Raw genomic sequence first — 27,554 nt, forward strand, 5'->3', positions numbered from 1 at the left:
ATTGTTTAATTCTTAAAATAGAAAGTAAATAGGTTTATAAGAAATCTTTCAAATAAATAGCACAATTTTAAAAAATAATACCTTTGTCTAGAGTTTCTGACAAAGTATTGAGCATACGTTATAGAGAGTTTTTAAGGACTTTTTTAATTTTTAAAATTAAAGTGAAACTATACATACACATTTATAGCATAACAACATTCTTATAAGTCAGGTGCTTGAATGTAAAGCTTTCAGGAAAGCACATATTAGGTGCTGAATAATTTGAAGACGTGGCTTCTTTGATCATTAGTGAAAGAATAGTTTAGAAAGCTAAAACAAAAACAGGATGTTACATAGACTGTTGCTTCTTTTCCAAACACTTCTCAATATCATCAAGCACTTGAACGGCAGCCTTTGGAATTCGAGTCCCAGGACCAAATACCTTGGAAACACCAACTTTAAACAGAAATTCATAATCCTGTTGAAAGAATTTAATTAGTAGGACAATATTTCTAATTTCAAGAAAATGAAACAAAAGGACAATGAATGCTGTCCTTTCTTCTTTATCCCCAACGCCCCAAACTTTCTCATCCGGTACACTCTTGGCATTTGGGGCTGAAAACTTCTTCCTTGATTGGAACTGCCACTAGCACCACCGTTAGTACTCCAAGACATTAAAAGAACAAAAGACATCCTGCCCATTTTCCAAACACCCCAGTGTGTTGTTTGTGGTGGGAAGCTGTATGGTCCACCAATTGAGAACTTCTGAGCCCTAAACCATAATTTTCTCTCACCTAAATTTTTACTACTTACCATTATTTGTGTTAAATTTAGCAACACATTATAGCTTTAAATTTACAAGGCTATTTATTTCCTCCAAGGTAATTTTGTCTACAGCTAGTGAATGGTGTAGTACTTTGAATTCGGCTTCGTGATGGAATTAGGTTTTCTAGAAATGAAAATTAACTCATTTAAAAAAATTCTCTGTTGTTGCTGCTGCTGTTTATTAGTTTTACACAAAGTTTGAGTGAAAAGATTCCCAGGGCACAAATACTGCTCCAGGCTTTGGATTGTTTTAACATCAGAATATTTGTATTAGGATGTGCTGTAAAGCCCTGATCCTCACCCACTAGGATGATCATACTTCCAGGACATTCTGGTTTGTGCTTATTGCTGCAACAGCTTTTTTGTTTTTTTTCCCATGAGTCTTTTTTTTAAATTATTGAGGTATAATTGACACATAATATTAGTTTCAGGTATACAACTTAATGATTCAATATGTGTATATACTGCAAGATGATCACCACAGTAGGTCTAGTTAATTATCTGTCACCCTAGTTACACAATTTTTTGTGTGTGCACTTGTGAGTTTTGTGTGTGCACTTGTGAGTGCAACTTGTGAGTTGTGAGTTTAAGATTTATACTTAAAACTCTGTAACACACTGAGCTCTTGGTAACTCTCTTAGTTACTTAGTACTATGTCCTTAGTCCTTAGTCTCTAAGGTACTACTTACTTACTTACTTACATACTACTCTCTTAGTAACCTTCAAATATGCAGTACGGTACTATTAACTATGGTCACCATGCTGTACACATATTCCTAGGACTTATTTATTTTATAATTGACAGTTTGTACCTTTTGGCCCCCTTCACCCATTTCACCCACCCTCTACCACTGCCTCTGGCAAACCACCAATCTGTTCTTCTCCATATAAGTAAGATCATGTGGTATTTGTTGTTTCTCTGTCTGACTTATTTCACTTAGCATAATGCCCTCATGATCCACCCATGTTGTCGTATATGGCAAGATTTCATTTTTTTTATGGCTGAATAATATTCCTCTGTGTGTGTGTGTGTGTGTGTGTGTGTGTGTGTGTGTGTATATCACATTTTCTTTATCCATTCATCCACTGATGGACGCTTAGGTTATTTCCATGTCTTGGTTATTGTAAATAATGCTGCTATGAACGTGGGGGTGCATATATCTTTCAAGTCACTGTTTTTGTTTTCTTCAGATAAATATCCAGTATTGGAACTGCTGGATCATATGTACTTCTATTTTTAACATTTTGAAAAGTCTCTATATTGTTTTCCATACTGGCTGCACCAATTTACATTCCTACCAACAGTGCACAAGGGTTCCCTTTTCTACACATCCTTGACGATGCTTGTTATTTCTTATCTTCTTGATGATAGCCATTCTAATAGATATGAGGTGATACCGCATGGTTTTGATTTGCACTTCCTTGATAATTAATGATGTTGAGCATCTTTTCATGTACCTGTCGACATCTGTCTATTTAGATCCTCTGTCCATTTTTTAATTGGATTATTTTTGCAGCATCCTTTTTAGTAGTACTCATTTTCATTCTTAAAAGTGATCACATTGGATGATTAATTACATGGTCATGCTAATTATCCCCCAGCTACTTCTTTTCTATCTCTATTATTTCCTTATAATATTCTTGTAATACCATAATTCTGCAATGGCACTTAACATGTGTTATCGCTATAAGCTCCACAATGGCAATGGCTCAATCATTTTGATTAACCGCCATGTATTAGTGCTTTCTAATCTAAAATCTAAGAGACTTTCAGTTGAATAATAGCAACACTTTATATATTTACTGGAAACAAATAATGAGAAAAATGCATGGGTGTTAACTGATATATAATTATATTATAAAGGATACCCATGTTAACACACAAGTGTGTCATTATAGAATATGATCCTTAGTCTTTAAACTCATGGGGAAAAAAGTATGGCAAACACCTACAGATATTCTAGGTAATTTAAATATCCAGAGACTTATACAAAATATATTTCTTGAAAATGTCAGCTCACTTATATAACAGGCCTGCATTTCTTCTCAATTCATATTTCAATGCCAGTATTTTGTGCTGCCTAATTATTTTGGTTCTTAAATTTTAATATCATGCCCAAGAGCTTAGGGATTATAGACTCTAAAACTGCAATATAGATAGAAGTGTTCCACAGACAGACAGCAGTAAAGACTAAAAGCCCTTTATATTCCCAAGTAGTAAACTATATTTATGAAGATAAGAGCAAATGTGCTAACAAAAGCAGTTTTGTGTTGACTGTAACACATTAAGTATTGTGTTGTTAGAGAGAATAAGTAATACATAGCTTGGTCACCAGCCCCACATTGTCACCAATCTCACAACCTCATACATATGTGTATTTTCTCATTTCCTAAGTAGTATATTCATTATTTTATATTCTGAGTTGTAATGGAGGGAAAACAATTGTAGACATGGGCACAAGATCACATGTCATTGACAGATTCCTGCTATATAGTGGTGAGGACTTTATAGTATGTATGAATCATTTACTTAGGAGCAGTTTCATGTAAAGTTCGTGTAACTCAATACTTTTTCCATTCTTAGTAAAAGAAGAAAATTTGATATAATTAAAAATTAAATTGGAAATAGACCCAATTTATATCTCAACTATTTTAACTTATCAGGAAGGTGTCCCTGCCCCCTTAATAAATTAATTGACATTATTGTTACCTAGCACCCATTTCTCCTTTCCTAAGAGGATCTACCTTTTTGTTCAAGCATCCACCTCTGCCCCATTCAGCCAATAATTTTTAGGACAGGCTGACTCCATTTATATCTGAATTAGGTATTTTTGGCTCTAAGAAAACTATTCCCCAATCAAATTAGCTTCATGAAAAAGGGGCTCTTACAGGACCATGTAATTTATACAGTGCTGAGTGAAGGCAACATTTAGGGATGGGAACAGGCAGGAAATGGACAAGGCAGTGACTGTAAAACAACAGAAGTAAGTGCTACCAACTGACTGACTAAAGGACTGGCTCCACTGCTAGGACAAGGGGTGCTCACTCTACCTCTAGGGAGGGGCTGATATAGTCACTGTGTGTTCACCATTTTTTGCTACTCCAGTTGTGAGATTTTATTACTTTTATCCTGCTCCTTCTCCGTCATTGCTTATTGAATATAAAGAAGATAGATCTCTATCTAGGTGACGAGTTTGTAGGGAGGCAACTCTCTCATATAATCATTATATATTATTAAATCAAATTATGCATATTGAATTATAATATAGTCTGAATAGAAAACAACATGGACCACTTTTATAGAATTTACTTAGTAAATGACCTAGGAAATGATCTGGCTCTAAATCTGCAACAAATTTTTAGAGAAAGTATATAGAAAATTAAAGGACTATGAATAAGCTACTCAGATTTCCCATCATGGTACTAGAAAATGTAGGAGATGAACAATACCTGTGGTGGTATCACCCCCCCACACATGACAAGAATATCTGGCCGTCCAAGGGCGTTGAGTTCCTTGATGAGCTCAGGAACTAGGGTCTTATGCCCAGCAGCGAGTGTGCTCACACCCACAGCATGAACATCTGCATCCACAGCCTGCTGGGCCACTTCCCGGGGAGTCTGAACAATTCAAAAGTAAAGAGACAAATCATTATTTATTCCGAAAAGTGTTTCTAAAGTGTTATACTACTTCAATCAACATTCTAAGATTTTCCTCATTAAAAATCTTGAAGTGAATATAACTTCATATTTCATCATCAAATACCAACTCATCCAATTATTATAATAAACACCAGGGCTATATCTGCTTCTAGCACTACAAACTATCAATTAGATTTAAGTCACATCAAAATATAATTCCCCCCAAAATGTTCAAGATAAAGTAGGAATATAGGCAAAGTATATATTATCTCTTCATTATAATTTTTTAAAAATACATCTGTTGTCTTCACTATCAACATTTACTGAGAGGTAACATGGGATAGGATTTATAAAGAAGTAAAAGACTGAACATAAAATGCAACATGAAAAAGTGAGCCTTAGGTTTTAAAATAGAATGGGAAAGAACAAGATGGTGGGCTAGGAAGCTCCAGGACCTCATTCTCCCATGGAAACACAGAATTAACAGTAATATATGGAGCAAAATAAGGTGAGAACTATAGAAACTAGTTAAGGGGCTATAGCATCCAGGAAAGTGCATAAACAAGAGAAAGGATGGTGCCAAGGAGGGCATGCCTCTCATTTATTAACTGATTTAACCATTGGGATATAGAAGCATAAAGGATGTTTTCAAACATTCTATTATGAATTGAATTACCAAAGATCATATCTGCTCTGTAATGAGTCCGTGACATTGCTTTGATACTGTACACATATATTTAAATCATTTCATATAAAAAGTAACTACAAGTTTCTTATTGTAAATGTAATGTAAATTGAGACAACTGGGAAGGATAAGGCCACCTGAGAAACCAATGCACAATTATAAGCACTAAAAATACTATCAAAATCTGTGAATTTTCTGAGTTGGCACGATTTTAAGGCTCATAATTTTAGTGCAGAATCAAAAGATTTTATACTCAGTAATGGATCCACATTCAAGAAGATCTCTAGGTAAGTCATACAACATATTGGTAAAACCTTGAGTCTGTGAAGAATATTAACACACAAAATTAAAACCTTTAAAAATGTGCATATTCCTGCTATTGATTTCTTAGAGGTAAGACATTTAATTTAAGCATGATTTGTTATTCATATCATACATGCTACCAAAATTGATTAGATTAAAATTCCATTTAGGGACTTCCCTGGTGGCACAGTGGTTAAGAATCTGCCTGCCAATGCAGGGGACATGGGTTCGAGCCCTGATCCGGGAAGATCTCACATGCCGAGGAACAGCTAAGCCCGTACGCCACAACTACTGAGCTTGAGCTCTACAGCCCAAGATCCACAACTACTGAGCCCGCATGCCACAGCTACTGAAGCCCGCGCACCTAGAGCCCATGCTCTGCAACAAGAGAAGCCACTGCAGTGAGAAGCTTGTGCACCGCAACGAAGAGTAGCCCTCGCTCGCTGCAACTAGAGAAGCCTGCGTGCAGCAACAAAGACCCAAAGCAGCCATAAATAAATAAATAAATAAGTAAATTTATATTAAAAAATTCCATTTAAACAATTCAGTTCCATGCCTTATGTTTATATAAATTAAACTGTATTTTAAATGATCAAATGTTGCAATTTTAAAAACATCAAATCTAATTTTAATTAAATCAGTCATCAGAGAACTGCATGATTGTACCTTCAGCCACAGATAAGTTTTTTTTTGTAATGATGTAGAATTATGGTTAACAAAGTTGGTGGTACTAAAAGACAAATTATATTTTTGCAGATGGTATATAATGGGGAAATGAACTTTTGGTTATTTGAGAAATTCCTTTAGATGCCAATGTTCCTTTAGACAACACTTTTTAAAAATTCTTTTATTTTATGAAAAATTATTTCCCAAAAGCTAACCACTAAATATTGAAAATGCATTATATTTGATCACTATTTAAAACAAACAAACTAAAGCAAAAGGACAGCAAAATGTAAGTAAAAAAGTAGAATGGGAAAGTATTCAACTTAGAGGAAGACTGAAAGCAATCTAAATACAGTGTATACTATTTGTTTAATCTGAAACATATTTGAGATTCTTAACAAAACCCACCTTAAATGCCTAAGACTCTAAACACATTTACATATTTATCTACCAACACAGTTCAGGACATATCTCCAGAAGTCTGTGCTCTTTATAGTAACAATTTCTTCTAGCCTCTCTAGAGTAATATATTAAAATCCCAAATGGGAAAACTCTTATGGGAGACTATAAAGGCTGGGCCTCTTCAGGAAGATTTACTTCTTTCCTGGTGAAAATGCAATGAATACTCTTTTAGTCTTCATTCCAGTTGACCTATCCACAGTATGTAGCAATAGTACTTGAAATTCCTCCCACAGTTTTCAATACCTGAAAAAGAGGACCAATATCCACATCAAAACCAAGATCAGCAAATCCTGTAGCAATAACTTTTGCTCCTCTGTCATGTCCATCTTGTCCCATTTTTGCCACAAGAAGACGAGGTCTACGACCTTCACATTCCATGAATTTCTGAACCCTAAGGAACATTTTAAAATACAACAGTTATATATTAATTGCCCAAAGGTAAGATATAAGACTCTAATTTATTTGCAGTAAATCTTTCAAGTTTATTTAAAACATCTAATCTGTCTACTCATATTTTGTTAATATCTCTGTTTCACATTAAGAACTCCATTAAAGCCTGAGTATGTTTACCATCTCCCCCCTTAGAAAAAAATTTGAAAGATGGCACAGACTGTAAGTCTGTAACACTGAGAACATCAAAGTGAAGCAAGATAAGGAAATAACAACTTTACAACTTAAGACAGTCCCCAGAGTACAATATTCAGAAATAGTTAAATATAAACTAAAAAATGCCTAACTAAAAAGAAGTATTTGTACATATACGTGACTCACTAGCTGTTTTGAACTGTCCATATCTCACTTACCCTTCACAAGTGTGAACTCCCCCAAGGTGACCTCAATGTGGTATCTTAATGTATAATCAAAATACTTGCTTGCTTAAATCAATAAATTTACACCTCAGATGAAAAAGCATGAAGAAACAAATTTATTTTTGTTAAAAGAAAAAAAAATGTTCCATTTTGATGACTTTCACCTTGGCTGTTTTGATATTTATTTCATATATGAGTAGTGACATAATATTTTTCATGGAAAATTTATTACAGTGGTTGAGAAAACTAATCATCAGGAAGCTACTACTCACACTTCAGAAGCATGATCAATTTATATTAATTCATATTTCCAAATCATGTTTGACAGTTATTTACTGTCAGCCCAGTGATGAGTGATTTTAATTTTTGCATAGATGGCAACCAAATATTTACTTTCAAATAGGAAAAGTAAGATTTTATAATTATTTGAGCAATTAAACAATGTAAATAAAACTTAAGAAAATATGAAAATGTACCATCGTAAGGAGATTGAAATCTAAGTACCTGGAGGATATGAAGCAATATCAATGTTAGTTAAACAAACATTTGCTTGAAATGAGAAACTCCTAAAGGGGACTGTGGTGAAAGTTCAAAATATTATTTTCGTAAAGCTACAGATTAAGAGGAAAGTACAAGTCAAATATTTTCCAGTGGTATATGAAAAAATTAAGCCCACCGTAGATTCATGGGGATTGTGTTAACAGAAAAGATGACATTCTGGTTTAAGAAACCTCACATATTACCTCTTGATAGCAAATGATATCTCTTTACTTTCTCCAAATTCCTGGCGATAGGCTCCACTCACCATACGATCACTAGCTTTATGCTCACCAAATACCTTTTTCATGGCATCTGTGATTTCTCCAACTGTACATCTAAAATATTAAATGGAAGTTCTGTTAACATCATTATTTGGGATAAAAATATTTAACTTAACATTCAATATAGTTAGACATATTTTCTTACCTAAGTCAAAAATAGGCTGTCAAAAATCTAAATCTGAATGCTTTCTATTGCATTCATGATAGGATCTTTCCTCAGAATACTTATGAAAAAAAATGATTCTGAATGCCTTTACTGTAAAATGACCGAATGACCTAAAAACTACTAATAGACAAGCATCTAAAGGTTACTGAATAATTCACTGCTTAACAATACAAATGGGCAAAGACCAAAATTCCTACTGATATTTTTTGATAAAAAGTAAATATTTTAGCATATTCCATTTGGTTATTAATTCATTCAACACGTCTTGAGTGCCTAATATGGGCCAAGCACTGCTAAGTGCTAGAGATACAGTGATAAATAAGACCAAAAAAAAAAGTACCCGCTCCTGCAGAATTTATCATCTAGTTAGGGAATACAGATAATGCACTAACAAACAAATAAATTAATAAGATAATTTCATATGGTAATAAGTACTATAAAGACAGTAAAATAGGCAAAATGGAATGAGGTGTTTGGGAAAAATGTTTTAGGGATATTGAAGATATGAAGATACAGCTTCTGAACTAAGACCTAAATGATGAGAAAGAGACACACAAGGGAACTTAAGAGGGAAAAGTGTTTGAAAAGGAAATGCTAAATGCAGAGGCTCTGAGAAGTAGGAAAACATGTTTTATGTTCTAAAAATAGAAAGAAGGACATTGGTACACAGCATAACAAAGGAAGTAGGATAAGACAAGGTCAGAGAGGTAGGCAAGGATCATATCCAGCAGTCTTGCAGCCATGGTTAAGATTAGGTTTTAATTTAAAAGGACTGGGAGACCACTGAAGGATTTTAAGCAGGGAAGTCATCTTATTTCTTCTAAGAAATTAAAAAAAAAAGGAAATTAAAACTGAAAAACAAACAAAAAAACAACCGATATACTCCATCCCTTAAGCACTTGAAACAACTTAAAAGTCCATTATATTAAGCAATAAACAAGAAAAGCAAAAATAATTTACTTTTTGACATTATCGTATATTGGGAGAAAAGTTTTTGTGTCACTTGCTTTTATGCATGTTCTGTAAGGCAAAGCACTGACTGCCTTTATGCTGGACTATCTTTTCAGAGATGTCTACATAGTACACAGCCTTGGAAGACAGAGATACTGTCCAGCTTGGACAAAGGGCGGGTTTGCTTACTGTCCAACATAATAATGTCTCCCTATCCTTGAAAGTACATCAAACTTCAACCTGTAAATCAGTGACACAGGTTTATTATAATAGCTCCAAATGTCCTGAGCCACAGGGAAATACACGAATATTAATACACTTCATTCAAAATGTATTAATGTTTTAAATGCACAGATGTTGAAGAAAAACAAGGTTTTTTTTTTTTTGGTTTCCAATATTTTCTTTTAGGCTCACATGGTTTATAGAATCAGCCTTTTATTTAAGTACACCCTGAAAAACTAAACTGGTCAACTTTTAGGATTTGGAAATCTCCAAACTTACATATCCTTACCTTGCACGAGCTGCATCTACTGCAAGAGCGAGAATATTCCCATCTCCACTGGCAGCACATGCAGTCAGGGCAGTGAGACACCGCTCAGCCAAAGCTTGATCCCTGCTGGATTTGACCTTACAGAAAAGGGTAAGGAAAGGGGCCATAGATGTGATTAGAGAATAAAACAGAGATCAGATTATACTCTTATTTATATCATATGGAAATTGTTCCAGAATCCTAACTTTAAAAACAAAAGAAAAAAATAGAAGAGAATAATATGTTTCCTAGCATTGATATTCATTACATTTATTCACTCCCTCAACATTTAAGGACTTCCTAAAATAATACTAAATTCTGTATAACACTGATAATTCAGAAACAAGCAGGGCAATAATAAATAATAGTGCTGACCCTCCCAAGTAGTATATGCTACTTAACAGATTACAACTTAGGGAATATTTCAGTTATATTTTAAGTTTCCCTTAGCTAATTAATAGTCTATTGGTAATAATATGTATGTATATTGCTATTCTACTTAAAAATAATCCCGAGAGAAAAAGAGACAGAGACAATGAGAAATACTGCAAAAGAGAGAGAAAGACAATGAAAAGTGTAGTCAAAAACATTTTCCCTTGGGTCTTAGCTCTACTCTGCTCTGCCAACAACCTGCCTAAACAAAGTTACCTAAAATCCAATTTTTTACAAGTTTTCACCACCTGTAAAAAAGTCTAAAATATGATACTGCCTAAGATGCCACTAAAATTATATCATATCTATAAGCAGAGGTGGGTTAGAAAATTTATATTAAAGGCAAGGAGGAACCCAAACCCATTATCATTATTGAATTTCTCACTCTTACCCAAAATAAGGTAGATCATCATTTATGGTAAGTGGATGCCCTCAAGCTGTGTGTTTAAGAGAGTTTAAGTACAAGAGAGGAAAAAAGCAGTTTTCCAAATATAATAAATATTGAGACTTTTGTGACCACTGGAAATATAATGCTACATCCTAAATAGGACCCTTTAAAAAATGACAAAAATGTGGGAGAGGAGTCATTATCTCCTGAATGAGGGTGAAAAAGGAAACAATATCATTAAACATCTGTCATTAACTCTAATAGAAAAAACAAATGGAAGTTGAAAGTTACACATACAGTCTAACTGGACAAAGTCTACTGGATTCTTAAAGAACATGTGAACTGAGGGGAAAAAGGTCCTATCTTAAACAATCATAGGGAAAGTTAACAGAAAAAACCATTAAGAAATTTCAACTTTCCTGCCTTAGAAATAGCAGTAATTACTAAAGCCAGAGATTAAGAGACCAAAGTAGCTTCATACAATAGAAATATATAGGTTACAGCAGTAAGAATTAATGTTTTATCTATTTTAGTATTTTATATACTTTGGTTCATCTCAGTGAGAAACTGGAAATTAAAACAGTTCTCTAGTTTCAATCTAAATATCTTTCATTCTAAACTGTATCTTACTAAAGCACTATTCAAATATATTTGAATTTTTTTTTTAATTGAAAGCAAATGATTCTTTCATAGTAGTATCAGGAACATGGAAATAAATTACAGTGAGAAGACCTGGGTTCAAATATGGACTCTGAACTTAATTTTGTTTTTAACTTTGAGTGAGTTATATAATCATCTAAGCCTTACTTCAAATGTGTAAATTATAGAAGGCATTGTTATTAAGGTGTGGTTTTTAATAAGAATGTATACGTTTCACAGAGGCAGATATCATGATTAAAAACATGAGTGTTTGGTGTCAACAGACTTAGAGATTTGAGTCTTGGATGCTTAATTATTTATCCTGGGCAAGTTTCTCCATCTCCCTTTAGTTTCCTTACCTTTAAAATGCTGGGAAATAATACACACTTCATATGGTGGTTCTAACAATGCAGCAGGACAGCATGAGGGCTTGGACAGTGCCCAGCACACAGAAAACGTTCAAAATATGACAGCTGTTATTACCTTCTTAAGTTTTTCAATCTGCTTGTTACGCACTGAAGTATTATCAATTGCCAGAACATCCACAGATTCTTCTTTTTCCAACTGGTACTTATTTACTCCAACAATTACTTCAGAACCTGTTAATCTCCCAGAGGAAAATAATATGTAGATTCTATTCACAAATAACTGTCTAACAGTAATGCTCTGATCACCACACATATTTTCCTTATAAGTTTGATATTTTTAAGTAGTATTCTTACTCTTAATGAAATTTCAATATAGATCAGTGAATACCAATATGGAATGGGGATAGGAGGGGAAAAGACAGGTATATATCAGAATCTCTGTAAGGGAGGGCTTTGATTATTCACCCAAACTATATGCTTTCCCAGAGTTTCTGATAAACTCTCTTCTAACACTACAAAATTAAAACTGTAGTAGCAGCTACCAACTAAGATTTATAAGGTAGAAGACAAACATGCAATGGCTTCTGTAATATTTTCTTGAATCCTCTTACAGCCAATCACTTTTAAACAAAAAATACCTTTAAAATCTATAAGTGATAAACCAGAATTACAAATTATACTTCCTTAACACTATAAATATATTTTGCCTCAAACTACCAGATTATTACTCTAGCTAAAGACATCCCACCAAGAAAAGAGGTATATCCTACCTCAGGATATACCTCTTTTCTTATTTTCTTCATAAAACTTACCATAATCCGTAATTATTTTGTCTATTTATTTGTTTACTTGTTCATTTTCTCTCTCTCTCTTACCAAAATGTAAGCTCTATGGGTGTAGAGACCATGTCTGTCCCATTCACAGTTGTATGCCCAGACATAACACAGTGTCTCAAATACTAAAGACTAAAAAAGTATTGGCTGATTGAATGAATAAATAAATGAACAGTCCAATGCAGAGCACAATGACCAATAATAATGTCATCTTCAAAATGGTGGAGATATCTACCCACATATATACACGTAATAAATGGGCAAACCTCCACACATACTTTGTACATATGTTTGCTTATGTGCATCCAGGCATGCAAAAATACAAACACAGAGATAGATACATATAGATTCATGAGAAACATTTTATCCAAGTTTCATTTTTCTATAATTTTTGTTTTACTAACTTTATATGTTATCTTCAAACAGAAATTAATATTTTTTTTTAAATAGAATTTACATCATTTAATTTATTTATTTATTTTTGGCTGTGTTGGGCCTTCGTTTCTGCGCGAGGGCTTTCTCTAGTTGCGGCAAGCGGGGTCCACTCCTCATCGCGGTGTGTGGGCCTTTCACTGCTGCGGCCTCTCCCGGCGCGAACCACAAGCTCCAGACGCGCAGGCTCAGCAACTGTGGCTCACGGGCCCAGTTGCTCCGCGGCATGTGGGATCCTCCCAGACCAGGGCTCGAACCTGCATCCCCTGCACTGGCAGGCAGACTCTCAATCACTGTGCCACCAGGGAAGCCCCAATATTTCTTTTTAAATACTGGATTTCACATATAAACTTTTCTACTTTATCTTACCAGAATCTATTCTAGCTTGTCTTCGGGCAGCACATTCTTCGATTCGAAGTTTAGGTATTCCCTCTGCTACAGCTTTGGCCATTCCACCCATCTCTTCAATTTCATTAATGAGCTAACAAGGAAAAACAGATTAATAAAACTAGAAGAGAAGATGAAAATATTTTAATAAACAATACAAATGTGTTATGTTATATAATTACTAATGTTAATAAAATTATAAACTATTTTAGTGGTAAATTTAATGTTTCATAAGAAAAGAAATAACAACAGAGCATTAATTAGAAATTCTGCAGAGTTAATGATGCTGTATTATATATTTGAAAGTTGCTAAGAGATAGATCTTAAAAGTTCTCATCACAAGAAAAAATACCTGTAACTGTGTGTAGTAATGGATGTTAACTAAACTTATTCTGATAATCCTTTCACAATATATACATATATTAAATCCTTACATTGTACACAAACTAATACAATGTTAATATGCCAATTATATCAATAAGAAAAAAGATATTCTGTGCTTAAAATTATTTAAAAAGACAACAGATAAACTAAAAAGTATATTTTGGAAAACACAAAAATCTCTCGCTCAAGTCTTAGAAGCCAACTAAAGATAACACTAATTCTGTAATTTTCATTTTTAATTACATAATAAAGTTTTCATGGTTACATAAATACTCTAAAAAGTATATTTCAAAATGCCATTTTATTTTTCAATTTGAGCAGCAGAGTAATGATATAACTCTAGCATTACTGACATCAAGAAATACCTAAATCTTCAATCACAGCCTCATATAGACATGAGACAGTGGAAAATGGATGGTGGAATGGAATACGATTTCGTAGATAGGAGCAAGGTCAAACTGGCTTTCTGCTGATGGATTCAAGAAAGAAGAACCTGTACTGGATTCAACAGAAGCCAAGAATCTTCTAAGAAGCTAAAAAAGAAGGGGACTACTTGAGAATTTGCAACTACCTCTCTCCCATTCTATCAGGAAAACCAAAATTTACTGAACTAGAGAAGCAATGGACTATGAAACATCAAGTACAGGGAGAGGCAAGGATAAGAGGTCTTACTGAAACAAAAACCTACATTCTGAATGATAAGATTGCAAACAAAAAGGCACACAGAGGAAACAGTGACAATACAGGATATAAAAGAAAACTTCAAAAAATATAATGATCCTCAGAAAAAGAAGAGATTCTGTAATAATGAAACAACTAGTATGAATGCAAGAGGAAAAATTAGAAAACAAAAATGAGCTCTCAGAAATTAAAAATATGATATATAAATTTTAAAATATTTAAGTAGAAAGATAAAGGTGATGACTCTCCAAAAAACCAGAACAAAAACTCAAAGATGCATTATAGAACAGATAAAAATGTCAGAAATCATTTAAGGAGGGGCTTTCCTGATAACTATAAGTTCTAAAAAGAGAAACCAAAGGAAAATGAGTGGAGAGAAATTATCAAAGAAATAATACACGACAAATTTCCCAGAGCTATGAGAACACGAAAAAGGGACCATGTGAAAAATGTCCACCAAAGGGGACAGTGCAGGAAAAAATACACACACCAAGGTACATCAACACAAAAATAAAGAAGAGATCCTGAAACTTTCAGAAAGAGACATCCTGAGTGAGAATAGCATCAGATTTCTGAACAGAAATATAGAAAGCTAGAATAAAAAGTAGGTGAATGCTTACAAATTTGCTTACAAACTCCCAAATGAAAAATTTCAAACCCAGACTATCAATTAAATATGAAAGTAGAATAAAGACATTTTCAAACATCCAAAGTTTCAACTAATTCATCTCCCATGCACCATTTTTAGGAGGTGCCCATAAGATGTGCTTCAAAATAACAAGGGATAATCAACAAAGAGACAGGATTCAGGACATAGATTCAACATAGCAGAGGTGAAAAGGATTCTGACAATAATGACAAAGGGAAGGTCAAGGACAACAACGGTCTAGAGAGAAACCAGTCTAAATCAAATGAGAATATAGAGGACTTCAGGAAGGATTTACATTGAGATATAATTATATTGGTAATATGGGACAAAGGAAAGAAGGGACAAGATCCAGCTAAAATACAAAGCTACCATACTAGCAAAGCAGTAGATAAGGTCTAAAATTGATTGAATTAGAACAAAGAGTATATACATGTAATTTTAAAACATGGAGATAAAAACAAACAAAAAGATGTAGCTGACTCAAGGAAGCAGGAAAACATGCAAGTGGAGGAGAAAGAACTGCTTTTTTGTTATAGTCTTTTAACATTAGTTGTCTTTTTAACTCTTTGAAATAAAATACTTTAATACAAATACAAATGTATTTTTAAATTAAGCTTCAGTTTTAAATACTATAAAGTCAAATCTAAAATTCCCTTTTCTCTGAAACACTTTATAAATCTTGATATAAATCTATAAATGATTTGATTTATAAATCAAAAATCTATAAATCTTTATAAATCTGTAAATCTTATAAACAAAGTTTCAAAGAGGAGAAACTGACCTTCAAGGCAGCGTCATAAACATCATTTGTGAGAGATTCCATCATATATGAACCTCCCCAAGGATCAGCCACTTTAGGAATCCCAGATTCTTCTTGAATAATGATTTGCGTGTTCCTGGCAATTCGAGCACTTTTCACCGTTGGCAAACCCAGGGCTTCATCAAAAGAATTTGTGTGCAAAGACTGAGTCCCTCCAAACACTGCTGCCATTGCTTCTACTGTGGTACGAATGATGTTATTGTAAGGATCCTAAAACATTTAGTAAAAGGCAAAAAATCAAAACAAAACAAGGCAACAATTGATATATATTGCAGCCGTAAAAGATGACAATGATTAAGCAGTGGCTGATGCATACTTTCTTTGCCAAAGTCTGTATTAGTCTTCAGAATATCTAATAAATTTAGACAAATAAGTAAACAAACCAGATTTAGGATTAAGAGCCAAAGGATCTAGTCTGTGCTTAGGCACTAAAACATTGCCTCTTATAATCATCTGAAATATAAGTATTTGTTGTGCTTATTTTTGTATTGCCTAAATAGTCTTCTATAAGTGCATCATGAATGTACACTTTGTCTACGTAGATTATTAACATACTTCATTTCATAATTCACTATCTCCTAATTATTGTATACCTTGAAGTATCTACCTTAATGAGGTACACAAAACTGACAATGATTTATTAATAAATGATTAATAAAACAGATGAACAATGGACTATAAGACAAGAAATATGACTTCTAGTTCATTCTGTTCCTAACTGTGATTTGGACAAGTCATTGGACCTTTCTGAACTTCAGCTTCCTTAGCTGTAAAAATGAGGAGGCTAAGTCAAAAACAATTACTAAAGTTCTTTCCAACTCTGAAATCTATTTTTCTCCATTTATAAGTACCTGAAATCATATTTAATATGGAGACTACTAGTTTTTATTTGTTTTAAATTTATAAAAGCAATGTAACTTTAAAGTTATAAATTATTTTAATGTATCAAAATAATTTAATATGTAAAGAAAATGCATGTTAAAAAAGATCACCACCACATAATTTTTTAATGAAATGAAATTTCAATAGATTACTCAAGTGATAATAGTTTTTAAATTGTTTGTTTGCATGCATGCTTATTTAAACACAACTATAATAAAAAACTTTGTATGTATAAAATCAAATTTTAATGAGGAAGTTTTGTGTTAAGAATTTTAACCATTAAAATTATTTAAGACAATATTACTTAAATTATAATTTGTACTTCTTCCTTATCATCACATTTTTTTACTTTTAAAAAAGTAAAATACACAGTCCTGCATGTAAGCTAAGATTTAAATGATTTTATATTGTTAACCAACAGAGGGGGCCAATTTTATTTATTTATTATAATTTGTATAAAAACAAATATAAGTATGCACTACGCTTCAGAATAATTATGATTTTCAAATATTAGCAGATAAGTTCTTAAATCTGTTTCTTGACTATACCAAGCGCTTAGAAGAAAATATATGACTTTACTAAAATTCTACACTTTAAATGTTATACATACTTGCTCAGTAAGTGACCATCCTGAAGTCTGGCAATGTGCTCTTAGAAGAAGAGATTTAGAGTCTTTAGGCTTAAACATTTTCTCTATTAAGTGAGCCCAGAGTCTTCTCCCAGCTCTCATTTTTGCTATTTCCATATAAAAGTTCATCCCAATTCCCCAGAAGAAAGACAACCTAAAATAGTAAAGTTCAGAATTTGATTATAAAATGGAAATTAATTGTATCACATACACATATACATACACACAAAAAGCTCAGATTTTAATTTCAAGCTACTTAGTTTGAATTAAAAACAAAACATGTACTTCAGTAACCTTAAACGTGTAATAATAGATGACTTCTGTATTTTAAAATGGAAATATTAAAAGAACAAAAGCAAATCTGTCTTGAAAACCATATTTACATTTTAATATTATTTGTCAAATGTGCCGATTGTGTTCTCTGAACAGCAGAGGCCAAAATTCCTCTAATTTACCAAGAAGTACAGTAAAATTTAATTCTGAATTTTAATTATAAACAGTATTGGCTTATTCCCTCTTTATCACTCATATAAAACATAAAAAAAATCTGGTATATTTATATATACAAATTCATTTTTATCAAAATATTTTGCAGGCTTCCCTGGTGGCGCAGTGGTTGAGAGTCCGCCTGCCAATGCAGGGGACACGGGTTCGTGCCCCGTTCTGGTAAGATCCCACATGCTGTGGAGCGGCTAGGCCCGTGAGCCATGGCCGCTGTCCGGAGCCTGTGCTCTGCAACGGGAGAGGCCACAACAGTGAGAGGCCCACGTACCACAAAAAAAAAAAAAATATATATATACATATATATATATATATATTTTTTTTGCTATACACTCATAAAATGGTCCTGTGAACTTTCTTAATGTTGAGGCAATATCTGAGTTTAATTTACTCACCTTGGTGCAAATTCATCAATTGTCAGGCCAGCTTGGAGTCCGGTTCTACAGTACTCCAACCCATCTGCTACAGTATAGGCCAGTTCCAGAATGGCATCAGCTCCTGCTTCCTGCATATGGTATCCACTAATTGAAATTGAATTAAATTTTGGCATGTGCTATATAAAATAAAAAAATACAACTGTAAATAAAAATATAAGAAAGGTTCTATTAAATCTATCTTCTAAAAGACAATACTATTTTAAAATGATATTCGATTCAGATATACTAATTAGTTCATAATATTAACTGAAAATATTTAATGTTTAGTTACATTCAATTCACTTTCCAATTAAAATGGCTGATCCAATGAACCACTGTAAGGACTGTACCTGTTTTATTTTTCTAGTGAAAAAGAATCACCAACCACCATTTAGCACCGAAAGTTAAACTCTGAAATTAGCTGGCTGAGGTTAGGAATGTAACCTTTGGCCCAAGAACTGAATGATGACATCTTTAATTCCAAACTCATGACTTCGACCTCATAAGAGGTCCTAAGACCTCAAACCTTTGGGAGAATCTGCTGAAGATGTATAAATTTAATTATTATTAACTAGTTATTAATTATCTTATTTGAATGAACTCATTGAATATGAATAAGTACACAGTGGGTAAAAAAAGAAAATGGTTCAGTGCTAGTACTATATATCAAAACAGGAGAAAATGCATGGCTTAAAAATCAAAGTTTTCAGTTTGATTTACTGTGACATTTAATGCTAAGGATAATTCAGACAGGATCCTTCTACCACAACTACTAATCCACTATCCCCCTAAAATGTCACATTAGGTGGGGTACATATCACACAGAACCTGCAGAACCAAAAAACGATTATCCTTCCAAGAATTAACCAAAGATAAAATAATAAAAACTAAATCAGACACTCATTACAGTTGGTTCAGAACATGGACTCAAGTCAGAGTGCTCAAATTCTAGTCATGTCACTTAACTAGCCAGAAGACTATAGGCAAGTTTCTCACCTTGTTATCCCTTGGTTTCCTAACCTATAAAATAGAGATAATAACTCTACCTTCCTCATGGAATTGTTGTAGGATTAAAAGAAACGATTCATCTAAACAACTTAGTACAGTATTATGCCCGTACACAGTAAGTCATCATAAAAGGTTAGCTGTTGCTAGTGTATGGTATGGATTATCTGTATTTTACATTTGCAAATATTTTATTTATAACTAACCAAGAGTTCTTGAAAAATGTTCATCACAAAAGCAATAAGGGGATTGAATTACATGGAATTGAGAGACTACTTGAATATATCTGGAGTTACAAACGAGAAGGAAACAAACATGTGCTTCTCTACTGAGAGGAGTTTAATAGTAGAATTTTTTTTAAGAATAGTACAAACACTGGGAACATTGGAATATTATTCAGCCTTTAAAAGGAAGTAAATTCTGGGCCTCCCTGGTGGTGCAGTGGTTAAGAATCCGCCTGCCAATGCAGGGGACACAGGTTCAAGCCCTGGTCCGGGAAGATCCCACTTGCTGCGGAGCAACTAAGCCCGTGAACCACAACTACCAAGCCTGCACTCTAGAGCCCACGAGCCACAACTACTGAAGCCTGTGTGCCTAGAGTCCGTGCTCAGCAACAAGAGAAGCCACTGCAATGAGAAGCCCATGCACCCCAACAAAGAGTAGCCCCCGCTCACCGCAACTAGAGAAAGCCCATGTACAGCAATGAAAACCCAACGCAGCCAAAAATAAATAAATTAAATAAATTTTTTAAAAAAAGGAAGTAAATTCTGAAACAGGCTATAATATGGATGAAACAAGGGCATTACGCTAAGTGAAATAAGCCAGACACAAAAAGACAAATACTGTATGATTCCACTTATATGAGGTACTTAGAGTAGTCATATTCATAGAAACACAAGGTAGAATGGTGGTTGCCAGAGGTTGAAGGAAGGGGAGAATGGAAAGTTATTATTTAATAGGTACAGAGTTTCAGTTTTGCAAGATGTAAAGAATTCCGGAGATGGATGGTGGTGATGGTTGCACAACAATGTGAATGTACTTAAAGCCACTGAACTGTATACTTGGAAATGATTAAGATGGTAATTTTTATGCTATGTGTATTTTGTCACAATTAAATATTTTTTAGAGGAACAACATAAAAGTTTAGTTACTTCAAATAACATACTTGATCAATATCTGAAACTGGTACTTTTATCACTTATATGAAAGATTATATAAAGCAATTTTGAACTTGTAGATGACATTAGTGTTTCACAAGGTTAAATGCCCAAGTACATAACAGCAGACTGGTACTATCCACTCCAATAGCCATTCTCTACTCTCCTCTTGTACCTGAACCATACATTCAGTGCCGAAGTGTTCTACATTTCCAATCTTACCTCTTTCTGTCAACTGAGATATAAGTGGAAGTTTGGTTTGTTCCTTCTGGAAGTTCACCTTTAATCAGAGGGGCTAGGTCCTCTCCCCACACAAACACAGCCGGCCCACCTACTTCCTTAATCATGAGCTGGCACACAAACAATAGAGAAGCCAAATGAAAGGAGGCTGGAATCCTCACGACTGCGGTGTTTCCATACAACCAAGACCTTGAGTCTACCGTCCAACTTTTTTCAGTTGAAACAGAATTGACTCCTATTTAAAGCTACTGCTATTTGTGTATGTGTGTGTGTCATATACTGCTCAAATCAATCCTCCTGTGCATGTGTTCTTGAAACTGAAAAAGGTGAAAGGCATGTATTCTATACAATTCATGTGAGCAGATGGAATCTATGAAAAGCAATAAAATTGAAAAGTATAAAGTTTATCAAATGAGGAGAGCAGGCAATGCTAGCAAGAGTTCGGAGATAACAGCAATTACAAGAAGTAAAGAGATTAAAAAAAAGCTTTGATGATGAAGGAGAGATGTGCCCTTTGCTATGAAATAATGGTCTAATTTTAAGGTAGGTAAGAAGAGAGCATTGCCAGCAAAAAGTAAAGTGGGAATGATGGGGGAAAATATAAATGAATTACTCAGAGGAAATGAAGAAGCTTTATGTTTCCCTGTAGAAGGATTGCTGCTAATATAGGAATACTATAAGAACCTTATTTTCTCACCAATCTTGGGAAAATGAACGTAGTTCAGGGGTGAAATATTAGGGACCTCATTGTGGTTACAGATATAAGTGTTATCTTCTAATCCAGTTTTTTGCAGAAATAAAGCTAATATTTTGATCCCCATCTGTCTGACACCAGTGTCTATTCACAACTGGATCTGAACTTTGGAGAGAAATAAAAGAAGTGTAAATTATGAGCCCTCCCTGATTCTAACAAATATCAGAGAATAAAAATTTTAATAAAGAAAATACAGTAAATATCTACTGCCCAGATTCCCACAGGTAATGACAGACCATAAAACTAGTACATTAAAGACCAAAAAATAAAAACAATACACACACATAAACACAAAACCCACACCCTGACTCTATACTACAACTATTACTCTGACTCAATTACCAAATTCAAATTAGGCTATGGCATTTTATAAAAATTCCTACATTCAAAGAACTACAGCAAAATCTATAATAACCACAAAGGATACCTTTGCTGTATATTGGAAGATGTCAGCAATAATTTTCATGGATGGTTCTGGAGGAAAAATGTAAGTATTTCTGACCATAAACTCCTTTAGTATATCATTTTGGATTGTACCAGTAAGTTTCTCTTTAGGTACACCTTGTTCTTCCCCAGTTACTATAAAAGTTGCAAGAACTGGAATAACTGCTCCATTCATGGTCATGGAAACTGACATTTTTTCTAAAGGAATTCCATTGAAAAGAATTTTGGTATCTTCCACAGTGTCAATAGCAACTCCAGCCATTCCAACATCACCACGAACTCGAGGGTTGTCTGAATCATAGCCACGATGAGTTGCCAGATCAAAAGCAACTGATAATCCCTGCTGACCGGCTAAATATATAAAGAAAAATAATGTAGGATTAGAGTCTGACATCAAAGTAAACTGATTTTCTTTAACACTACTTAGTGTTGATTCATCTCATCAAATTATACTTTTATAATAAACATTTTTTATGCTCAAAACAAACTTAAATAAAATACTTTATTTCCTACTAAAAGTCTGCTGTTTCTCATGTGCTAAAATACACAAAGTGAATTCCAGACTTCACTATAATAAAGGATAGATGGAACCAAACGTGTCACATATCTCATGTCCATCTCAAGATTTTTTTATCTTAACGATTTTTTAAAAATTTTTCATTTATTTCTGGCTGTGTTGGGTCTTCGTTGCTTCCCGTGGGCTTTCTCTAGTTGCCGCGAGCGGGGCTACTCTTCGTTGCGGTGCACGGGCTTTTCATTGCGGTGGCTTCTCTTGTTGTGGAGCACAGGCTCTAGGCATATGGGCTTCAGTAGTTGTGGCATGCAGGCTCAGCAGTTGTGGCTTGCGGGCTCTAGAGTGCAGGCTCACTAGCTGTGGTGCACGGGCCTAGTTGTGCTCCGCGTGGTATGTGGGATCTTCCCAGACCAGGGCTTGAACCCGTGTCCCCTGCAATGGCAGGTGGATTCTTAACCACTGTGCTACCAGTGAAGCCCTATCTTAACAATTTTTGATAGAAATATATTTAATCATGAAAAGATATGGCTGTTTGTATATAGTTAACATAATTTAGTATTTGTATGCTCGCTTATTTATTTTTGTTCTTGTCTTGACCATTCAAATATTATGGGAAATAGAATTATGAAAACCACGCAAAAAACTAAAATTTGTACATGATCATTTGTTTATTCCTTTCTTGGGTCATCACTTAAAGCATTTTCCCCTCCAATTCCTATCCTGATGGTTTTAAGTAAAAGCTTCTCAAAGGCAAAGCCAAGGTCTCTTTTCTTCATACAGCTTCACTTCACCTAATTCCTTTTACACAATGTGCATGTAAGTATTGTTTACTTTCAAGAATTTAGCACTTTATTCTGGGTCATCTATCTTTTTGACCATGGAAGTTGAAAAACATTCACTTTTTTTCAGAGTATAGCCTTAACTACAAAATTATAAAGTGACTATTACCTTTATAGAAATTAACCAGCCTCCCTTCAAAAAAACCAAGATGAGGAAGTGTATGTTTGACCATAAATATTACGTCTCACTAAAATCTCACCCTTAATATTGTCCTTATAGAACTTATTGCTCTCTTCCACAGTACTAAAACCAGCATACTGGCGGATGGTCCAGGGCCTAAAGGTGTACATGGTGGGATACGGCCCACGTGTGAATGGCTTTACTCCTGGAAGTTCTTCAGGTAAGTCCTTGGTATCCCTGCTGGAATACAGAGGCTTTATGGAGATCCCCTCTGGGGTGTGCCATATTAGTTCTTCCGGGTTTTTGCCTTTCAGCTGCTTTTTAGCCAGGGCAGCCCATTCTGGGTGAAGGGGTTGTTGCTGATGCAGAAGTCGCTGCCATATAAGCCTGGAGCCTGATGACTCTTTCAGCTGCTTCAGGTGATGAGGTGAAAGCAAAAAAAGCCGACTCTTAGCCGTCAGCATGATGGAGCATGGAAAACACCCAACAGGAACAAGAACTGACCTAGAAAAAGAAACACAGTGCATATGTATTTATAAGACAGCAGCAAAATAGGAGCTTTTGGTGAAAAGGGAAAAGAGAAAGAAAGGGTATATCAGTATGATTTCATCTCTTCTCCTCCGCTGCCCCCTCCACCTGATATTTTATAACTCTGGTCCCTCTTTTCCACAACTGCTATCATTGTTCTAGTTCTAGTCCTCTCCCTCAAGAGACTCTTAGTTGGTTTTACTGACCAGTCTTACCCCCTCTCATTCACTCCACACACTGACACCAATGAAAATATGATCATGTATCACACTTCTCGTAAAATTTTTCAAAGGCTCTGCATCACGTAGAGGATCGAGCGTTGCCTCCTAACTAACTTTTTCATTCAAAAGGTTTTTATTTAACACCTACTTTATGACAGGCAGTGTTGGACGCTGAAGAAAAAAGTGGTGAACGAAACAGGTATTCAAGGCCCCCATGACCTGATCCCTGCTTATCTCTCAGAATCACCTCTGCCTTTGACCTCTACACATTTTGTGTTCTAGAGATACTGGATTACCTACAGTTCCCTGCATACGTCAAAGTTCCGGGACATGCTCTTGCTCTTCCATCGACCTAGATACTCTTCTTTGGCTAAGGCATCACCTCCAGTACGCGGGGCTTTCTATGTGACAGGCACTCCTTAAGGACTTTATGTAGAGCAGTAATTTTAATCCTCGTAACACCACCAAGAAATAGGTACTAATATTATCCCCATTTTACAGATGAGGAAGCTGAGGCACGGAAGACCTAGCATTTAAACCTAGGAAGCATTTAACTAATATACTCACAGCCAGTCCCTGAAACTACAAGCTCAGCTAAATGGCCTCTTCAGTAATCCATACCACAGAGTTCTGTTTCCCTCTTTATACATCTATCATCTCCCACACTACAATATATTAGAACGTTTTTTTTATGTTCATATAAAATATTTCTTTATATGTTTTATGTTTATAGAAAACACACATATATAAAATTTCATATACTGTATATATTCTCCTCTATTCTATAAACTGATCCAACATCAGAGCTGTATATTCCTGATAATTAGCAGTCTTTTTCATCATTTTAGGTGACTAAGTCCGATTTCATCATTTTACAGATGTAGAAATTAAAGTCCAGAGAAATACAGAAATAAAGTGGCTTGATCAAAATTCCACACAGAAAAGCAGTAACTGTTCACCTGAGTTACTAAATCCTTGTCAGAGTTATATAGTCTCAATATGTAGAGCCTAGTATTTTAAAAGATTTTGAGTTGCAAATTTTATCAATATATTCATCATGCCATGCAGTAGATAAGGCAACAGCAAAGTGAGCCTAAAATTCTATTTTCCATACTATTTCTTACCTATCAATTTGGAGCTTAAAAGAAAATAAGAATACCCAACATTTGTTAGGGAGTTGTGAAACAAAAAGACAATCCACCGGTGGGAGTATTAACTGATTTAACTATTTCCAAAAGCAAATTGGCAATACGCACAAAAGGTCTCTGAAATGATTATGCCATTCCACTGAGGGCCATCAGTCCTGGGAAAGTTACTAGATAAAATACATGTTCCCTATAGTTTTACTTGTAGTAAAGAAAACTTAGAAACATCATCAATGTCTAACAATGAAGAAATAAGTGAATTACAGTATATATAAATTATAGAATTTTATATAGCTATTAAAATATGTTTAGGATATCAGCAAAACTAATCTTTGATGTCAGAAGTCAGAAGAGTGGTTACGTATGCTGACTAGGAGAGAAAGGGAGCAAGAAAGGAGCTTTGGGGTGATGGTCTTGATCTGAATTCCTATTATACAGATGTGTTGTTTGTGGAAATGCCTCAAATTTTACAATTATGATATGTGCACTTATCTGTAAGTATATTATACATAAGTTAAAATTTAAAATACGTTATGCACGTTTCTTAAAAAAGGAGATAGGCTCAAAAAGTATTAAGTGAAAGATAAACTGTAAATGCAATGTGTTCAACTAGTTAAAAAAGTGCATAGAACAAACTCGAAACAGAAATACAACAAAAACAATTCCTATTTTTTTTTTAACTACAATGATTTTTATTCTATTAAATCCATGGGGTCCTTGTCATCCAAGTTCTTGTGAGCCATAAACTACAGGTACCAGCTTAAAACGTGGGTGAGAAAAATAATTAATTTATAACTGAACCATTAGGGTAGTAATGATATAAAAAGTAATCTGAAAACTGCCTGAGACCAGATTGCAGACAGATAATATCAAACTCATTTCACACAAAATACAGGTAGGGCTTTTCTAAACCTGGATAAATGACAGGAAAGAGCCTTATATTATATAAGTGACTTCCTAAAATTGCATGGCAAATTGGTAACGGTTGGAAATAGCCATCACTTTTAGATAAGAACACAACTTCTGCTGATGGCAACAGGATTTCTGCAGTCTTCTCATATCCATCAAGAGAGGCTTCAGCATCCAAAGAAGCAACATGCAAAGCAAATATAATAAGTTATTGATGGTTAGAATGTATTAAAGAGCAACGATGAAGCAAGCCTGACCCCACACCCTCAAAAAATATGGGTAAAACACCTACATACAGCTCTGAATCAAATAACTTTCAAGTTTGTTTACATGTGGTTCCGCACTAATACTTCAAGAAAAGCTAGCTTGGAGAGGACAACATACAGCATGCCAATTAAATGTACTATTAGCGTAAATAAATCATTAACCATAAGAAAATACTGGGAGAAAATCATTAAATGATTTTAACTGTGACACACATACACAAACAGATTATTCAGAGTTTCGAGCTTATGAAGGATTGCTCTTTCAAGATAAAAATGAGAACAAGTTAGTAATTTACACTTTCATGTCAACTTAGACTTGTCTTTCCCCCTCTCACCCTCATCTGTACACAGAAAGACACTTCCACCCCCGCCACCTCTTACAAAAAACCCTCACAATCACCGCGGCCTAGACGGAAGGCAGCTGTGAAGCCAGCACATCTCTCTGAAATCTACAATCGCCCTCGGCCTAGAGAAACTTCGTAGTGCCTGAGGGGGCCAAGGAAGATGGCGACATGGCCTCTGGGACATTAAAGGCACCTTCTATCCTGTAGTACCTCCGGACTCCCCCTCGCTGAAAGAGAGCGGTCAGTGGAGAATCTAAACCTAAGAAGCAAGTAGAGGAGAGTGGGATCCCTTCCCAGTCGTAAAGTAAAGAAGGAGGAAGTTGGGAGGTTGGGAGGAGGGAAAGGACCGAGGCTCAGAGGACAGGTATGGGGGGAGAGAGGAGTCTGAAGAACGGAGGGATTTGAAAGGCTGACGTTCCTCAAGGTGCACGGTCTTACTCACGGGTCGGCCTATCTCGGACCGCGGATGCGGGAGAGAACGGCTGGACCTCGGCGCCCCCAGCCCTACAAGTTAAAGGTCCCCAAAGCTGGGCCTGCGACCAAGCAAACGCAAAGGCCAGCGGGACGGAACGGGGGCGTCGGCCGATACCGCTCTCTTTCCAGCCAATCTCATTGAACTCTCGCGGGAGCGCTCCCGATGACGTTAGGGACGTGGCTAGATGCCCGCCTCTCTCCACAAGCGTTTCCGGTTTCTACTGGTTCACTTCCGGGTCTCCGCGGCTGTGGAAGGTTTTGGCGCGAATTTCTCTGAGCGCGGCACCTGGAAGGATTCAAGAGGCGTCTTTGGTGAGT

The 27,554-nt window shown here is 35.0% G+C and overlaps 2 protein-coding genes across 6 annotated transcripts in view; one reads left to right on the plus strand and one right to left on the minus strand.

Annotated features, from left to right (window-relative positions):
- On the minus strand, nt 1-27,384 carry MMUT (methylmalonyl-CoA mutase). The gene is made up of 13 exons (XM_030870504.3): nt 27,205-27,384; nt 23,429-23,853; nt 21,859-22,226; nt 18,255-18,412; nt 17,341-17,512; nt 15,810-16,058; nt 13,297-13,408; nt 11,778-11,893; nt 9,818-9,933; nt 8,112-8,243; nt 6,803-6,950; nt 4,255-4,422; nt 1-457 (listed from the first exon to the last, which is right to left on the minus strand). The coding sequence occupies exons 2-13, from the start codon at nt 23,811-23,813 to the stop codon at nt 329-331; spliced, it is 2,253 nt and encodes a 750-aa protein (XP_030726364.1). The 5' UTR covers nt 23,814-23,853; nt 27,205-27,384; the 3' UTR covers nt 1-328.
- The window catches only part of CENPQ (centromere protein Q), a 47,069-nt gene continuing 46,649 nt past the window's right edge, over nt 27,135-27,554 (plus strand). The window contains exon 1 of one of the 5 annotated variants that reach the window (XM_030870508.3): nt 27,135-27,548. In XM_030870508.3, the coding sequence (XP_030726368.3) occupies nt 27,422-27,548 (127 nt within the window). In that variant the 5' untranslated portion in view covers nt 27,135-27,421. The remainder of the gene's footprint in view (nt 27,549-27,554) is intronic. The other 4 variants (XM_030870513.3, XM_060308465.2, XM_030870510.3 and 1 more) reach the window with 4 other exon arrangements.

Source organism: Globicephala melas, chromosome 11, assembly GCF_963455315.2.
Source record: "Globicephala melas chromosome 11, mGloMel1.2, whole genome shotgun sequence".
In the NCBI taxonomy this organism is placed as follows: Eukaryota; Metazoa; Chordata; class Mammalia; order Artiodactyla; family Delphinidae; genus Globicephala; species Globicephala melas.